The following is a 17,348-nucleotide window of genomic DNA, read 5'->3' on the forward strand; positions in this document are numbered from 1 at the left end:
AGCTTTTAGACTTTTGTACAAATAAAATTGTTCTTGTGTTATTGTATATTTAGGTAGCCAATAATAGCCCCCCCCCATTAGTGGGTTAGAGGGTATTCTGTATGTAGAGGTGAAAAGAGATCTCCCAAACTAAGACAACTGTCCAAGAAGGGAACAATCTTGATATTAGAGAGATTTATTCCAACTTTCTGTTGCATCTTCATGAAGTAAAGAGAAGTCTCCCCAATTGGACAAAGGCGGAAAAAAATAAAAATACAAACAGGGGTTTTAACCCTTCCCTACTCCAAAAGTAAAAAGCAAAGTTTTGAGTTTACTGTATTTTAAAGAAATCCTGGAGGTAAAATAAAACATATAAAAAAAAATAATATTTTCACACTAAGCGGAATAGCTGGGCATGTATGACTTTCATTTCCTCCCAGGAAATAGAGCGGTTACATAGAGCAAGTTAAAAAAAAACAAAAAAAAAAACCCGAAATGACAGCAGCAAGCAATGACTCTGCTTGGTCTGTCTGATGGATTCGGTGTCTTTATAACAAAATTAAAATTTCACCAAACAAGGCCCGGTTCCGAGGCCTGCACGGAATAAATGACAAAAGCAAACCGCTAACTCCTTTTGCTTATTCTTTGCTGCGCTCTCATCATCCATCTCTCCCCAGATTATATTTTCAGCTGAATTTAATGAAGATCATTTATTAGAGGAACGTTCAGGCCTTGCTCCGGCCTCAGACAGATGCACCGGCTAATATGAATCATTTCTTTAAATTGGATTATTTTGATGGAGGAACAGGCCCCTGCACTCCTCGGCGCAGGGAAAGCTGCGGCGACTCACAGAAAATCGTGACAGGGAGGCCGTTTGCGCTCATTAAAAAACAATCTCGTGCACAGAGCTGCATGCGGAAATATGGATGGTTATCATTTGCCATTGGTGACGCTGTTTGAGGGCCCACTCCCCACCGCCAGTCCCGCTATACGATGCAGGGATAATGAGCACACACAAAGCACATTTTAGTTTTGTTTATTTAAAGAAAATGTGCAAATTACTGGCACTTCTTCAGCCGTAGCTGCAAATCACTTTGGAAATAGATTTACACTGACTACAACACTTCAAGGTTGTAGGCTTCCATGTGAGGAGAAAATGTTTGCCGGCACGACCGGTAAAACCCAGACTTTTTGGCAATGGCTTTAATAGGAGCCCAGTATTTGTTTCCTCATTTACTTTGATTCAGATAACAGGTCTACAGTACATCAAAGAGTCTGTCAAGGAGTGGCAGAGTCATTCTACAGCCCACCCTTCAACCCTCTTAAACTTACCTTTACTATGCTCCCTGTTCACTTTCTTAGAGTCACTTCCAGGGGAGAATCTATCTCCTTCAGTGATATAGTGCTTGGGACTAGCAGCGAATAAACAGGGTCAGACATTGTGAGGAGGAAAAGTCATAGTCAACTCTGTGCAAGCTCAGAGAGATCCTGGTGCAATAGATTGGTATAGGAGTGTGGGAAAGATAAGTATATTTGGGTCAGGGGTTTGACTTTAAAGAGACCCAATTTTCCCAGAATGGGTATAGGGACAGAGTCCCTTTAATGATTTCTGAACTAATAAACAATGTGATCCACCCATCCTTGCTGTGCCATATAGCTGTGCAGTATAGGGAGTTCTACATACTCTATGGAGTTGTCTTGCCTGTTTCTTACTAAACACCCATCACTACACCGGTGAAACCCATCATGAACCCTCTTTCCCTCCTAAAACCAACTAAGCACCCTGAATGGTTTTCCTGTAATGCCGCGTACACACGGTCGAAATTGTTGGCCAACATTTGTGTGACCGTGTGTATGCAAGACAAGTTTGAGCCAACAACCTTCTAACAAAAATCCACGGTTTTGTTGATGGAAAGTCTGATCGTGTGTACGGGGCATAAGGGTTACCAGTTACTAAACACCCATCACTACACTGCTGATGATCACCATGAACCATCCTCCGTGTGTAAATCCAACTAAGCACCTTGAATGGTTCTCTTGTAAGTTTTACCCATTGCTAAACACCCATCACTACATTGTTGATGCCCACTATGAACACTCTTCCACCTGTCATTCCAAACTAAGCACCCTGGTTCTTTTGTAAAAGTTACCAATTGGTACCTGTTGGTAAAATCTCTGGCCTATCAGCTACCATGAACCCTCCTTCATGTGTAGATCCAACTAAGCACCCTGAATGGTTCTCTTGTAAGTTTTACCAGTTACAAAATGCCCAGACTATACTGGTGATGCCCACCATGAACACTCTTCCACCTGTAAATCCAACTAAGCACCCCAAATGGTTCTCTTGTAAAGGATACCAATTACTAAACACCCATCACTACACTGGTGATGCCCACCATGAACACTCTTCCACCTGTAAATCCAACTAAGCACCCCAAATGGATCTCTTGTAAGGAATACCAATTACTAAATGCTCCTTCGCCACACTGATGATGCCCACCACAAATCCTCTTCCACCTGTCATTCCAAATTAGGCACCCTGGTTCTTTTGTAAAAGTTACCAATTGGTACCTGTTGGTAAAATCTCTGACCTATCAGCTTACAGAGCAGGTAGTGCAACTGCAAGTCGGATATCAACTTTCACCTTTCCATAGGGACAGCTTTGAGATATTTGAAGTAGACAGAAATAAAATCTCAACTTTTGATTGAAATTTTTAGTGAAGTCTGTTTTTATCTGATCGCCTGGAATTTGTCATTGACCCATTTGGCCATAAATGCGTATGGCCCAGTCTGAACATAATGGTCAGCCAAAAGGCTTTAAGACAGAATTTAGAGATGCCAGGTTTAGCAGTGCAGTTGGGTTCTTTGCTGGTCACCTTCAGGCTCCATTCACACTTGTGCGACTCCAAAGTTGCCCTGACTTTGGAGTGCAACTTTGGATGGGTGCAACTTGCATATGACTTTGGCTTTGACCAGTGATAATGGACAACTGTTGCACACAAGTTGCATTGTATAACATTCAGGTATGACTTTCATGCAACTTCTGAGGGTTAACATTGAAGTCTATGGCCCTCAAGTTGCATGAAAGTCAGACCAAAGTAGTGCATGAACTACTTTGAAGTTGCTGCAACTTTAAGTTGTGCATATATGAATGGTTATCATTGGAAAACATGGAGAACGACTTGTCATGCAACTTTGACATCCAAAGTTGCATCACAAGTCACACAAGTGTGAATGGAGCCTAAAGCGAACCTTACAGCCATTTTATTTTTTTAATTGTAAAAGCCCTATCTAAAAGCAAACATAACATGCCTACTTTTGCTTCATTAATACTGTTTGGTTACTATGTTACTATGGACTTGGTTTCCCCAATTCAGAGGTAAGTCCTGGCCACCCATTATTCCCCTGACCAGGTTTATTATTGCACTCTAATTGGACAGAGGGCCAGCCTGTGAGTGGGGAATAGACCCAAAGTCAGGAAAATAAAGATCTCTGTAACTAGCAATCATCTTTTGAAGGACGCACACAGAAGGGTTTTTAATAAAGTAATACAATAATAAAGCAATAACTTCCCCTTTGCCATGAAAAGTTTAATTTTTCAGAGAAGTTTGCTTTAATATGTCCATATATTGGATATTTGCAGGCGAAAGTTTGTTTTAGACTGTGTCTACTGAAACTGACCTCTCTATGGGTTCATGACTTGAAGGTCAAAAAGATATCTTAATGGATGTCAAAAGGCTGGGATGAGAGATATTTTAGAAGCATTGATGTGTGTATGTGCTTACTGCATGACTGCTTCAATTGTAACCCCCCCCCCCCCCCCCCATTCCTCATATGATGCAGGGACTCTCTTCAAATGCCATATCTGTCAGACTTGGTCAACCATGAGAGCTAAACAGACACATAAAAACAGCACTCCTAATATATATATATATATATATATATATATATATATATATATATACTGTACATATAAAGTATAAATATTAGTACAACATTTGTACAATTTGAAATGTCAAAAATGCATTTCATGAATTCTGAATCTTTTTCAAATGCATTCAGAATGGACACCTCTGACTTCAATTTTCAGGAAACTATGAGAAAACTTCTTATGATAGAAATAATTTCTATGTTCAAGGAGGAAGGGGGTTGGCAGGGAGAGCTGAGCTGCCAAGTCACCGCTGGAAAGCGTGGAAGCAGAGGATGCTGAAGTCACTGCTCGGAGGGGTACAGGGGGAGCTGATCTGCTAAGTCACTACTGAGTGGGAGGTGCAGGAGGAACTGATCTGCTGAGTCACAACTGGGAGAGGAGCACGGGAAGCTAAACTGTTTATTCACTGCTGGGATGGGAATCGTGGGGAGCTTTGCTGCTGAGTCTCTGCAGGGAAGTGAAAGCAAGTTAAGCTGAGTCACTACCAAGAGAATTGAGCTGGGTGAGTCACTACCAGAGGGGTGAAGGATAGGGTGAGTTAAGCTGAGTCACTACCAAGAGAAGGGAGCATGGTGAGCTGAACTGCTGAGTCACTACCAGAAGGGTGCAGGATAGGGTGAGCTGAGCTGCTGAATCACTGCCAGGGAAAGGGAGCAGGGTGAGCTGAGCTGCCGAGTCACTGCTGAAAGAAGTGTGCAGGGTGGGCTGAGCTACCGAGTCACTGCTGAAAGAAATGTGCAAGGGTGGGCTGAGCTGCTGAGTCACTACCAAGAAAAGGGGGCATGGTGAGCTGAGCTACTGAGTCACTACCAAAAGGGTGCAGGATAGGGTGAGCTGAGCTGCTGAATCACTGCCAGGGAAAGGGAGCATGGTGAGCTGAGCTGCCGAGTCACTGCTGAAAGAAGTGTGCAAGGTGAGCTGAGCTGCTGAGCCATTTCTGGAAGGTCAAATCAAGATATATTGAACTACTTAATTATTGCTGAGAGCTGGGTGAGCTGCTCAGAGGGGGGAGCTGAGCTGCAGAGTCACTTCTGTGAGGGGGAGCTGAGCTGCTGAGCCCCTGCTCGGTGGGCGAATCTCCCTGGGAGGGGTATCAGGGGAAGATGAGCTGCTAAGTCACTGCTGGGGGGCAGAAGCTGAGTTGCTAAGTCGCTGCTGGGAGTGGGGATCTGAGCTCATGAGTTACTGCTGGGAGGGTGAGCTGAACTGCTGCTAAGCATCTTCTGGGAAAAGGGAGCAAGGAGATCTTCAGTTCGTGCAGCTACAGAGGTCAGTTAAAGCTCGTTTTAAAGCTAATGGCTGGCAAACCTGAGAGACATACTGTATATGTTCAGCTCCAGTATATGAAAATGCTACCTGCTTGGCTGTCAGGGGTAAATCCACTGACAACAGGACTCTGGAACAGGTATCTAATGGGAATTAAAAAAAATATATATCACGCCAGGACTTCTCAACGGACCTTGTTCATGATGGTCTGTACTATTTATTTGATCTGGAACATGAGGTAGTGTTTAACACAAAGAAGATCTGTAAATGAACAACCGCCAGACCTTCCGCTTAACTGAACTGTATTAAAACTTCCTTGCTAAGGTATGCGAATCCTCTGCCGCAGCATAATAAATCCACGAGTACTTTTTGCTTTTGGCAATCCATAGACAAGTATTTCTATCTGACTTGATGTTTTCCTTAGCTAATGACTGCGTAATTAGCATACCCCGGAAAAAGCGAGGTAATAGCTATGAGATAATGCTCCAATTAAATCCATTTCACAAAAACACAAAGTCATTTTTTGACCGCAAGATGAAAACATACAATAAACAAAAAAACAGAAGCCCGCTGTACGGAACTTCATCAATAAGATATTAAAGTATGTATTGGAATTAAGGGCCTTCAAAGACACACATATATCTGTAGAGTTGTAGCTTTTATATTTATGAAGTAAATGCTGTTTTCTTGGAGCTGTGAAGTGTATAAAATCTGAAAAATCATTTGTAAGCATTTATTTTCCATCTTAAAGCTGAATCTCAGGCAAAAAAAAAAAAAACACACACACACAAAGGAATGCATAGCTAGTAGTAACTAGTCAACTGGACTTATAGGGGTTGATTTACTAAAGCCAAATAGACTGTGCACTGTGCAAAGTGCAATTGTACTCTGTAAGTGCAGTTGCTCCAGAAGTTAGTAAATGAGGTAAAGCTCCACTTTGCAAAGAATATCCAATCATGTGCCAGGAAAATAAAAAAAAAAACTGCATTTTTGCTTGCACATGATTGGATGATTGAAATCAGCAGGGCTTCTACTCATTTACTAAACTTTGGCACAACTGCACTTTGCAAAGTGCACAGTCTATTTACCTTTAGTAAATCAACCCCATTATGTTGAAGAAATTTTGTGCCTTCTCCAAGCCACTTTTTCAGTTCCGGTGTGTGTCAGGAAGGTACCTCAACGTCATTTATATCCACACAGGTAGCATAGACACCTTAATCCATACACCATGGACTGTGTCAAGGCAGATGCTAATTGTCCAAGAACAGGATTGGAGGTGTGGAACCATACTACTCTAGCTAAATAATCCCATCCTTGGTGTAAGGAAGTCTACATGATGTGCACATTTTCGACAGAGAGAGCTACTAGTTAGGCGTGAAATAGGCCATTTACGTCAAGCTATATAAACTGTCCCTGAACAGGGTTCGGGCCTTCAACACCATCAGTTGAGGCGTGAAAAAGGCCATTTACATCAAACTAGAACAACCATCCCTGAACAGGGTTGGGGGCTTTCAACACCATGCCATTTTAACATCTCTACCTATTGGACAACAATTCACACCTCTAGCCATGTGATGAAAATGAATAACACCTATGCAGACTGTCTGCCTCTTTAAGATGGCAGACTAGAGCTCTGGTGCACAACTTGTAGCCTGGGTGCCCATGTGGTCCTCTGGTACTTTTTGTGTGGCCCTTGGGGCTCCTGCTGCTATTACTCTGTTTCCAGTCTATGACAACTGAAGCATGTTCCTAGTCTCAAAAACTCTCATTGCATGTTTGCACTCTTTGACCTTCTCCTGAAACATGTCCGTAGTCTCTGACTATGTCTTGTGGCATTTTCACAGTCTCAGACCATCTTCTGTAGCAGGTCCATAGCCTCTGACCATGTCTTTAGGCATTTTCTCAGTCTCTGTCCATCTCCTATACCATCTCATGTAGCAAGCCCAAAGTATCTGGCCATATCCTATAACATTTCACAGTTTTTGACCATCTCCGGTGTCATGCCCATAACCTTTGACCATATCATGTTGTGTGTCGGCTGTTTCTGAAACCGAATATTTCCTGAATAGTATGTATGGCTCTTTGGTAAAGTTATGGGCCAGACTTTGAGCCTCCTATGTTAAGAAAGTTGACCACCATTAGGTGTTGATCATTTGAGTCACATGGCTGAAGGTGTGAATTATTGTCAGGAGCTACAAATCTTTTTCAATATTAAAGAACAAGCTCAGTTGAATATGACCAGCTACTACTACTACATGACCTGCATAATTGAAAAACTTTACAGACATATGAACGCAGATTTGTGCTATAATAAAAACCATTAAAGTTGTACTCTCAGAAAACAGCAAAATACACAACTGAAATACATACAGTACATGGGAGCTGTTTTACTTGCTAAAAGTATTGGCTGGCCAGGATGACAAATCCTTTGGCAGGTAAGACAGTTTGCGTATATGTATTTGAGCATTTTGAGTATTTTGTGCATCCAGAAGAGATGAGCAAACAAGAGACATGAAGAGCTTGAGCTCTCCAAGCAGGAAACCTGAGCTTTAAACTGGATATCCACCCACTCCCACCCAACCCCTTTTTCTTTTCTTTTGCCCACTTACCAGGTGGGGTGTTGTCCCACTGAGATCATCTCATGCCTTGCCAACGCTCTGTCCCGTGCCACCATGTTATCTTTGATGTAATCGAGAGGCCTACCGATAATGTACCACTAGGCCCACCCCCCTCCTCTTCTGTAAATTAGACAGTAAGACCTTCTGAGATATGTGACGTACATATCCCAGGAGGCACAATACACATCATTTGCCTAGGCAAGTGTAAAGTGGGTGGGTCTAAACCCTTTTTCTAAGAAAAAGGGTAAAAGAAAAAGCTGCTATACATGTGGCTGAGCAGAGAAGGGGTTGGCAGAAGGCAATTTCCCTTTATGGCTGAGGACCCACTTTAAGTAATGAGGAATCATCAGGGGACACAATGGACCTCTGTGGACAGACCACTGCTTCCATGCAGAGAGCAAGGGGCCTTCTCTTTGGTATGCTGGAACATAACAGTAGACTTATCACCTAGACTGATATGTTTTAGTCCTGGCAGGTCCAAGCTCACTATCGCCACTAAATAGCTACTGCTATCTCTTCCAGGACATTTTCCAGACCAGGGTCTTGTTCCTTTTGGCCACTGGGTGGCCACTGATGATATAACCCCTCTGTACGTACACTATAGTTAGATTATCCCAGCAACTGGTTCCATTCCTAGCATCTTATAGATGATGGGAATGGGCCAAGGATGTACACATGTGTCACAGGCAGTTTATATACACACAAACACACACACTGGAGGGCTAGAGATATCTGATTGGCAAGGAACATGAGCTTTAAGAAATGAACAATCAGTGTGAGTGGGGGGGGGGGGGCATTTGGACCTCTTCAGAGAGACCACTGCTTCCACAGAGCAAGCATGTTTGCTTATTGACTTATTACCTAGACTATTTTGCTTCAGCACTGGCAGAGGCAATCAAAGGTTCTTCTCTGATAGCATGGGACGGGCTTTTCTGTTGAAATCTTGAACACAATTGTGCTGCCTTTTGACTTATCCAGGCAGTGGATAGGGTGTGCACTCCTTGAAGTACAAGTCCTTTTGATGAACACAGGTATGCTATAAGGAATCTCATATAGAGTACACATCACAGCTGGGGTTGGTGGGGGAGTTGCAAGGTGATGGCCTAGGCCAGTAATGGTGAACCTTGGCACCCCAGATGTTTTGGAACTACATTTCCCATGATGCTCATGCACTCTGCAGTGTAGTTGAGCATCATGGGAAATGTAGTTCCAAAACATCTGGGGTGCCAAGGTTCGCCATCACTGGCCTAGGCACTACAGACAGTGTTTGAACTGATTCTTCTTTTATAGTTTTCTGAACTTTATCCTGATGGACCCAATGAGGACATCTTTTCTGGTGACTGTCTATGAAGGGAATTCCTCTCACTTTGTAGAGATTTCTTCTCCCCAGCAGGGCACAAAAATTAAAACCCTTCCACACTCAAAACTACACTTTAAGTAAATACATACAAAGACCATGTAATTATTGATCCAACACACTGCTACAGATACACTTGCTTGCACAGTTCCCAGCTGCTGAAGTGGCTTCTTCTCTGCCTCAGAGTCAATAGCGTAAGAACCAAAAGAAGGTGCACTCCAGAATAAAACGTCTTAGTAAATTTTAATAAATTAATCCAGTACAAGAGAGACCACCTGCTGACTTGTTTCATTCATAATGAGTTTATTTGTAGACTCTACGACCGTGGCTTTTTATCCTGAAATACTGTACCTTTTCTTATGCTATTGACATACAAAGACCAGTTAATAGAAGATATGTCCACCATTACCTAATCAGAAGCTATAAATGTCATGGATGTGGATAGTGTTGCCTCTTCTCCTCTCAAGCCAAGCCAATCCTCCTGTTGTGCACTGAACACAAGGTGCTGGTGGCACATGGAGCTGTCCACACTGGAAGGAAGGAGTCACTGTACATTGATGACATCACTGTACTCCAAGTTTATTGCACAATGAAACCACAATAGCAGTCCCCATCTGAAGGACTGCCCCCGGCTAATGTGTAGGCATGGGGAATGGCTGTGCAGAGGCTCCTTCCTGTCTATTGATGCCTTGGATTACGGAGAAAGTAAATGTCATTACACTTCCAGAATCCCTGACAGGACTTCAAAAATCTTTACAAGTACTTCCAATGGTACTCAAGAATCCCTTCCAGTATTTACACTGGCACTCACAGAATCCCCAACAGTATTTTAAATGGTCAATGGTCTTTGCAGAACCCTGCCAAGATTTACAATTTCCTAAAATAACACTGGGCATGCTCTTTGACCAAAAGTGTATTTACCCTCCAGGCTTTGAAGGGGCCGGTGCTGTTTCTTCAAAGCAGTTACCCATGAGCACTAGCTATAATACTTAAGCCTGTTACCTGTTGTTGCTGACTTGGATTGCCTGTCCATTCTTTCATATTCTGCCTTCTTTGCTGCCTATGTTGACTACCCTTTGTTTGCCGCCTGCCAAGACTCCTGCCTGTAATTCACTACTCTCTTGTCTCCATCCTAATTTACTGGCTATTCATTGTTGACCCGAACAGGCTAACTTCTGTCTTCTTGCCACCTTCCATGATCCCTGACTGTGCTTTGGTCCTCTTGCTCTGTACTGTAGCCTTACTGTACCTGCTACCTCCCCCCCCCTCCCTCAGGTGGTGCAATTCCAGTGGTCATGACCTGGTACAACAAAGAAACAAAACTACTAGGTTTCAGGCCTATCTTCATCAGAAATAGCTCTAGTGAAGACCAGCTGGTACTTAGAATCCATGCCCTGGGAGAGTCCACATCACCTGTCAGAGGGTATCTTAATGGGGGGAGGGCTGGAATAGATAAAAGGAAGGTTAGTGGGTAGAGCCCTAGAGAAAGGGTTAGATGAGTTAATTGCTTGTGCTGGATGGTTGAGGATGTGTGAATTGTCAAATCTCCAGGCTAAAGAATTTACAGTATCATTATACATGGAAGACAGATGTTATTGAATTCCTTCTCCCATGTTTAGAAATGGTTGTTCTAATCTAGTGTAAAATGGCCCCTTTCACTCATGAGAACCAGTTCTCATTTTTGTTCAAAGTGTGCACCTCACTGTAAGGATGCTAAGTGGTTCAGTTGGAAGAAAAGTGAAGGGTGGGGCCAGGGAGAAGTAAGGGGAGGTGCAGGAATTTATGAAGGAAAATAGAAGATTTGGATTTGGATGGAGAGAAGGGTGGACAGGGTCAATGGGGGAGGTTATTGTTGAAAGTAAAGGGTTAAATGGAAGAAAAAAAAAGCATGGGGCCATTTTAAAGAAAGAGAAGGTACAGGGATTGACAAAGGGAAAGGCAAGCCATAAACTGGACAACAGGAAGGGTAGACAGAGAGAAGGGGGTGGGAAAGGGGAGGTGAGGTTTATAGGAATGGAAAAGAATAGTAGGGCCGAGAAAGGGCAGGTGCAGGGACTGGCAAAGGAGAAGAGGAGTTTAGGATTGGACAGAGGAAAGGGTGGACAGTGTGAAAGGGACTAATGACCATTTGGAGGGTGGTAGTTAAAGCTGCATGGAAGAAACAGAGGTAGGGAGGATAGACTGGGGTTGAAAAAAAAAATGTTTGACTGAACTAGATTAATCATTGGCAGGCATAAAAAAAGCTGAATAACCTAAATCACAAGATAAATTAATTTTATCTCAGCCATAAATATTAGCAAGCATTATTTTATGCCCATGCTTCCCAGGCTGTGAGCGGGTTAAGAAACCAGACTAGAGATAATGCCATGGAAGGAGGACTTCTGTTCATCACTTAGGCTCAAATTAGCAGCTCAGATTCACTCATCCATCTTCTGCAAACTGCACACACACAATGCTGACTTCAACTCAAACACAGTTATATTTAAAGCATCTATCATGTCAGCTGTGATTTAGATGGTGAATTTCTTAATTGTCTTTCTTTATTTCTCCATATGTCTTTTTCAAGGCATTAGCTGTTCTCGCCGAAGTCTTAGAGCTGCTATCTGAATTTCCTGAGAACGCTGGCCCATCAGTCTTTAACATTGTTACAGGGGTAATTTAGGTATACCGGAAAGCTGCGGCACAGCGCCGTAACCTTGACGCATGCTATTCTTTTTTTTATACAGAATGTAGAGAGATGCATGGAAATCCAATGTTAAGGCTGCAAGGGATTTGGTGGACTGGAAAATGTAAAGCCTATTTAAAAAAGAACCCCCCGACCTAAGCTTTCCACCTGCCACAAAAATGAAGGCCCATACCTTTTTTTACCGAGGGTCTTCTGGTTGGTCCAATGATGTCATTAGTCGTTCCTTTTTCCGTGGGCGGTCCTTCTTGCTACACTGCACAGCACTCAGGGGAAGTGATGACATTTGAGCAATTAGTTTAAATTTAAATAATTAGTTTAATAATACTCTAAGCCTGGGCAGCATGGTGATGCCACCCTAAAGGCGGGTCCATGACAGCCTGTGCTGACAGGAAGTGGGGTAAATGAAGCTGACCCAGAAGACTGAGGACATCTAGTGGCAGAAAGGAAGTACTGTGGGGAACAGCACCAGACTGAAGTTATGTGTTGCTACAAACACTTTTCCTTTATTTTTGCTATTAGAGGGCTATTAATTTGATTTTTTTAGCTGCAGTACAGCTTTTATTTAACTTACTGGCCATATCTGCTTTTTAAGAACAGTATAGGGATTTCCTAGATCAAAGACACACTCTGGGTACAAACAAAACCCATGGCGTATGAATTAATGCATTGCCTGTGTCCTGTACTATACTTAAGATAATATGATATAGTCTGCCACTAGCATTAACACAGCAGTTGTTTTATTTCTGAGTCTCCCTGTAACGTTTTTTTTGCCCGTCATCAGAATGTGGAAGAAAGGGGATTTAAGTGACTTTGAATATGGCATTGTTGTTGGTGCCAGACGGGCTGGTCTGAGTATTTCAAAATCTGCTGATCTACTGGGATTTTCACACACAACCCTCTCTAGGGTTTACAGAGAATGGTCCGACCACACCGGGTGCCACTCCTGTCAGCTAAGAATGGGAAACTGAGGTTACAATTTGTACAGGCTCCCCAAGATTGGACCATAGAAGATTGGAAAAATGTCGCCTGGTCTGATGAGTCTTGATTTCAGCTGTGACATTGAGATGGTAGGGTCAGAATTTGGTGTAAGCATGGATCCATCCTGCCTTGTATCAACGGTTCAAGCTGGTGGTGTAATGGTATGGGGGGGTATTTTCTTGGCACACTTTGGGCCCCTTAGTACCAATTGAGCATCATTTAAATGCCATGGCCTACCTGAGTATTGTTGCTGACCAAGTCTATCCCTTTATGACTACAGTGTATCCATCTTCTGATGGCTACTTCCAACAGGATAATGCACCATGTCACAAAGATCAAATCATTTCAAACTGGTTCCTTGAACATGACAATGAGGTCAATGTACTCCAATGCCCTCCACAGTCACCAGATCTCAATCCAATAGAGCACCTTTGAGATGTGGTGGAATGGGAGATTGGCATCATGGAGGTGCAGCAACTGCGTGATGCTAATATGTCAATATGAACCAAAATCTCAGGGGAATGTTTCTAATATCTTGCTGAATCTATGCCATGAAGAATTAGGGCAGTTCTGAAGGCAAAAGGGGGTCCAACCCATACTAGCAAGGTGTACCTAATAAAGTGACCGGTGAGTGTATATTTAATATTTATCGCTTCAAGCTAGAAGGTTGTGAATTTCAAGCAGGAGTTGGAGACATCACACCACATTCTGTGGTGTGAGTCATGCAGGAGGGACACATCTCCTCACTCTAGCAGAAAGTGAGCTGTCTGACTTGGAAAGTTATACCCAGGTGCTCCCTAAAATGTAGACAGTGCTGGGATTTCTTATTAGTAAGCCTTGCATATGTAGTGTCGTGGATGTACCCTGTATTAAATATTTATTTACGTATTTAAAAAAAATGTATACACATGGGTACACCTTTAAAAGCTGTTACACTTTACCTTCGTGCCCGGGGCATCAAAGCAAAGGTGTCACTGTGCCAAAAAAAGCATACACCCAGTAAAGACATCTGTAATCTACATGCTTGTTTCAGGTGAGTGTCTGACTAAATAATGCACCTTTAAAAAAACAAGTTAGCAATGGCAGCTCCAATTCTTCTATCCTAACAGGTTGCTTTATGGACACACCAACATAAAAATTGCCCCCACCCAAATGACAAATGGTAAAAATTTAGATACTTACCTTTCCTGGTGCAAAGGCTCACCTTCAATGAGGTCATGTGGTCCAGAGTCAGAGCACTGGCCACATGAACTCTTCTGTAACAGTTAATGGAATGGATGCTCAGGCAGAGCTGGCCAATCTGTGGGTTGGCCTAAAACTATGACTCTCCACTCTAGCAGAGATAACATGGCCAATGTTACAGCATTGGGTCTACAGAATGGCTTTGGACAAATGTGTTTGCCTAAAAACAGTATGAATTTTAAGGTGAAAATAGATGTGCCATCCTAACAAGAAACAGCTACTCTTATACCTAAATTTCCAGTACCTATTCTACTCTAAAATTAAAACTGCACAATAAAAAACAAATAACGATAGGTTACATATCTGACTATATAATTTGACACTATGACACCTCTTAACATCCAAAAAGAATTAGTGTGGATCTAACAGATACAAATGAGATAACACTCAAACTTTATACAAATATTGTACATTACTTATAAAAATATATGGATCACCTTTATCCTAAAAAAAATACCTATATAACTAACAATATCTTTTCTTGGTTGGCAACATGCATTGTCAAATATACAATCTATATTCCATTCCTGGAAAATATCACATAACATATGATGGTAGATGTCTTTAAGTCAACGTGTTTCTCACAAAGCTTCTTCAGGACCAGACGAGGATAGTTAAATGTGAAAAAACAGCTCACTGAGCCACACACACATATATATATATATATATATATATATATATATATATATATATATATATATATATATATATATATATATATATATATATATATATATATATATATATATATATATATATATATATATATATATATGTACCGGTATATATAAATATATACAAAGTATAAATCTCATATTTTAAATACATCTGAGGTGGATGGAAGTGACAGCCAAAAGCAAGGTAATCCCCCGGGGGTGGAAACTGGGACATAGAGGATGGATCCGAACCACGACCAGAATTAGACCCCATTTAGGCTAAAAGCCAAACTTTCTTTTTAGAAAAAAGGAAGATATAGTTACTTATCCTTGAGGTAATAGTGTTGGGGAGCATTATGACATTTTGGAGAGGGACAGGAGTGTTTTTTGCTTTCTGTTAGTGATGATGTTCTTTTTCCTTTTTAAACTCTTATGCCGCGTACACACGAGCTGAATTTCGGAAAAACCATCCAAGATTTTTCCGACGGAATTCCGCTCAAGCTTAGCTCGCATACACATGGTCACACAAAATTTCGCTGAACTTTCGACCGTCAAGAATACAGTGATGTACAACACTACGATAAGCCGAGAAAATGAAGTTCAATGCTTCCGAGCATGCGTAGGAATTTTGCGCGTCGGAATTGGTAAAGATGATCGGAATTTCAGATCGGAACTTTTTCCGACCGAAAAATTGAGAACATTGGTTGGAATTCCGCCAGCAAAAGTCAGATGGAGCATACACACGGTCATATTTTCGGACCAAAAGCTCTCGTCGGACTTTTGCTGGCGGAATTTCCGCTCGTGTGTACGGGGCATTAGCCTAAGGGGGGTCTTAAACCAGTCATTGTTTGGATCCATGCTCTCTGTCTCAGTGTCCACCCTAGGATATTAACCCACTTTTGGCTGCTGCTCCCATCCACCTCAGATGTATTTTTGAACATTGGTACGTTTAGAATATGTATCTGTGGAAAGTAAAAACAATGTTTTAAAATATGATCATTATACGTTGTATACTGTATATACATGGCTTAATGAGCTATTTTTTTTTCACATTTAGCTATTACCATTATCTCCTCATCGCATCCTCGGCTGGTCTTGAAGAAGCTTTATGAGAAACACATTGACTTAAGGGGATCTACCAACATAAGTTTTGTGATATCTGTACAGTGTATATCCTACAAATAGAATTTGGATTGTATATTTGAGAATGCATGTTGGCAACCAAGAGGAGATATTGTTATAGTTATATGGGTTATGGTTTTTAGGATCAAGGTGATCCATACATTTTTATAAGTAACAATAACGTGATGTACAACATTTTTATAAGTTTGACATTTCACATATGTACTAGTAAAATCCACACAAATTCTTTTTTAAATGTTAAGAGATACAATTTTTGGATGTGATACAGAGGTGGTGGCCTCTATTTAGTACTTGACACAATGACAACTATTTTGTTGGTGAAATTGACTCAGTTGTTGGCTAAGACACTTGAGTGATAGACAACACAATAACACACAGAAAGCTTCCGTAACCCAACTATGTTTTTGGTCATCTTGCACTGGCCATACTTCATTGTCAGGTGTTGATTGTAAAATCAACATAATCTTAAACTGATAGAGTAGCTTTTTTTTTTCTTACTGTTTCTGGTAAGTATGATGTTTCTTCATTACCTGTTCTAAAGGCACAACAGGAAGTGAAGAAAAACCTCTACCAACTATCACCAGACCAGGTGTCCCCATTTGAGGATTTCTCCTCAACTCCTGTTCCAATGGCAACTGTAGAAAACTGGATTTCTCTTCACTCTCTGTACCGGTGTCAATAGTCACCAGAACAAAAAGAGATGGGGAATTTGCCCTGCAGAGACACAGACAGCGATATAAGCCCGATGGGGTTCCAACCATTCCATTCCCTATCCAAAAGTACAAAAAAAAAAAGGTTTTGGCCACAGATATACTTTAAGAATTGCAATTACCAGATATTTTAGCTGTATTTAGCTCTATTTCAGTTTGTTCTTGTGCAATTAATCTTGAAGAAAGGCACCTATAGATACCATGAACCTTGTTAAATATGTCATGTTACCAAAAAATTAGTTCTCACTCTTCTATCCAGTCTTGTCACTAGCCAGATGTTGTCTCTGGTTGACCTACCTGTGCTAGTCCTTGTTTCCAGAGGCTCCTGAAGTATCTCAGTAAGGGCGGTTGGCATCTTTCGGCCTCTTGAGTTGCACCTTCAGCCTCTTCATGCCAATCTGAAAGCCATTCATGGCCTGGATGGCCGCCTGGGCACTGGCAGGATTGTCAAAACTCACAAAACCTGTCAAAATACGAAGCGATGTGGGGGCTTAACAAGCCGAATTTATCGGAGGACCAAACACAGATAATGTAATTGCTAGGGATGTGGATGAGAAGGAGGGAATTCAACAGAGGTAGATGATCATGAGCGATTCATGTTGCATATCCTAAAAAGCAGCACCCATCATATTTAGCGGACAATAATAAAACTTTCCAGGTTAAAATCAGCAAAGAAGAGACACGCCCTAACATCTGTTCCTGAAACTCAAGAAAGCTTAAAATTCTGTCATGTAGATATCACAGCGCTATAAAAAAAAAGCAATCCAAGCCAAGCCAACCAA

General features: G+C 41.7%; 1 protein-coding gene across 22 annotated transcripts in view; it reads right to left on the minus strand.

Annotated features, from left to right (window-relative positions):
• CELF4 (CUGBP Elav-like family member 4) overlaps nucleotides 1–17,348 on the minus strand; it is a 1,454,628-nt gene that overhangs the window by 28,236 nt on the left and 1,409,044 nt on the right. For 20 of the 22 annotated variants that reach the window (XR_012242761.1, XM_073618595.1, XM_073618585.1 and 17 more), the window contains one exon: nucleotides 16,864–17,029. The exons of the other annotated variants lie outside the window; for them this stretch is intronic. Coding sequence is in view for 19 of the 20 variants with exons in the window: in XM_073618595.1 (XP_073474696.1) it covers nucleotides 16,902–17,029 (128 nt within the window). In the remaining variant the exon portion in view is untranslated. The remainder of the gene's footprint in view (nucleotides 1–16,863; nucleotides 17,030–17,348) is intronic. 22 annotated transcript variants of the gene reach the window in all.

Source organism: Aquarana catesbeiana, linkage group LG01 (genome assembly GCF_042186555.1).
Source record: "Aquarana catesbeiana isolate 2022-GZ linkage group LG01, ASM4218655v1, whole genome shotgun sequence".
Lineage (NCBI taxonomy): Eukaryota > Metazoa > Chordata > Amphibia > Anura > Ranidae > Aquarana > Aquarana catesbeiana.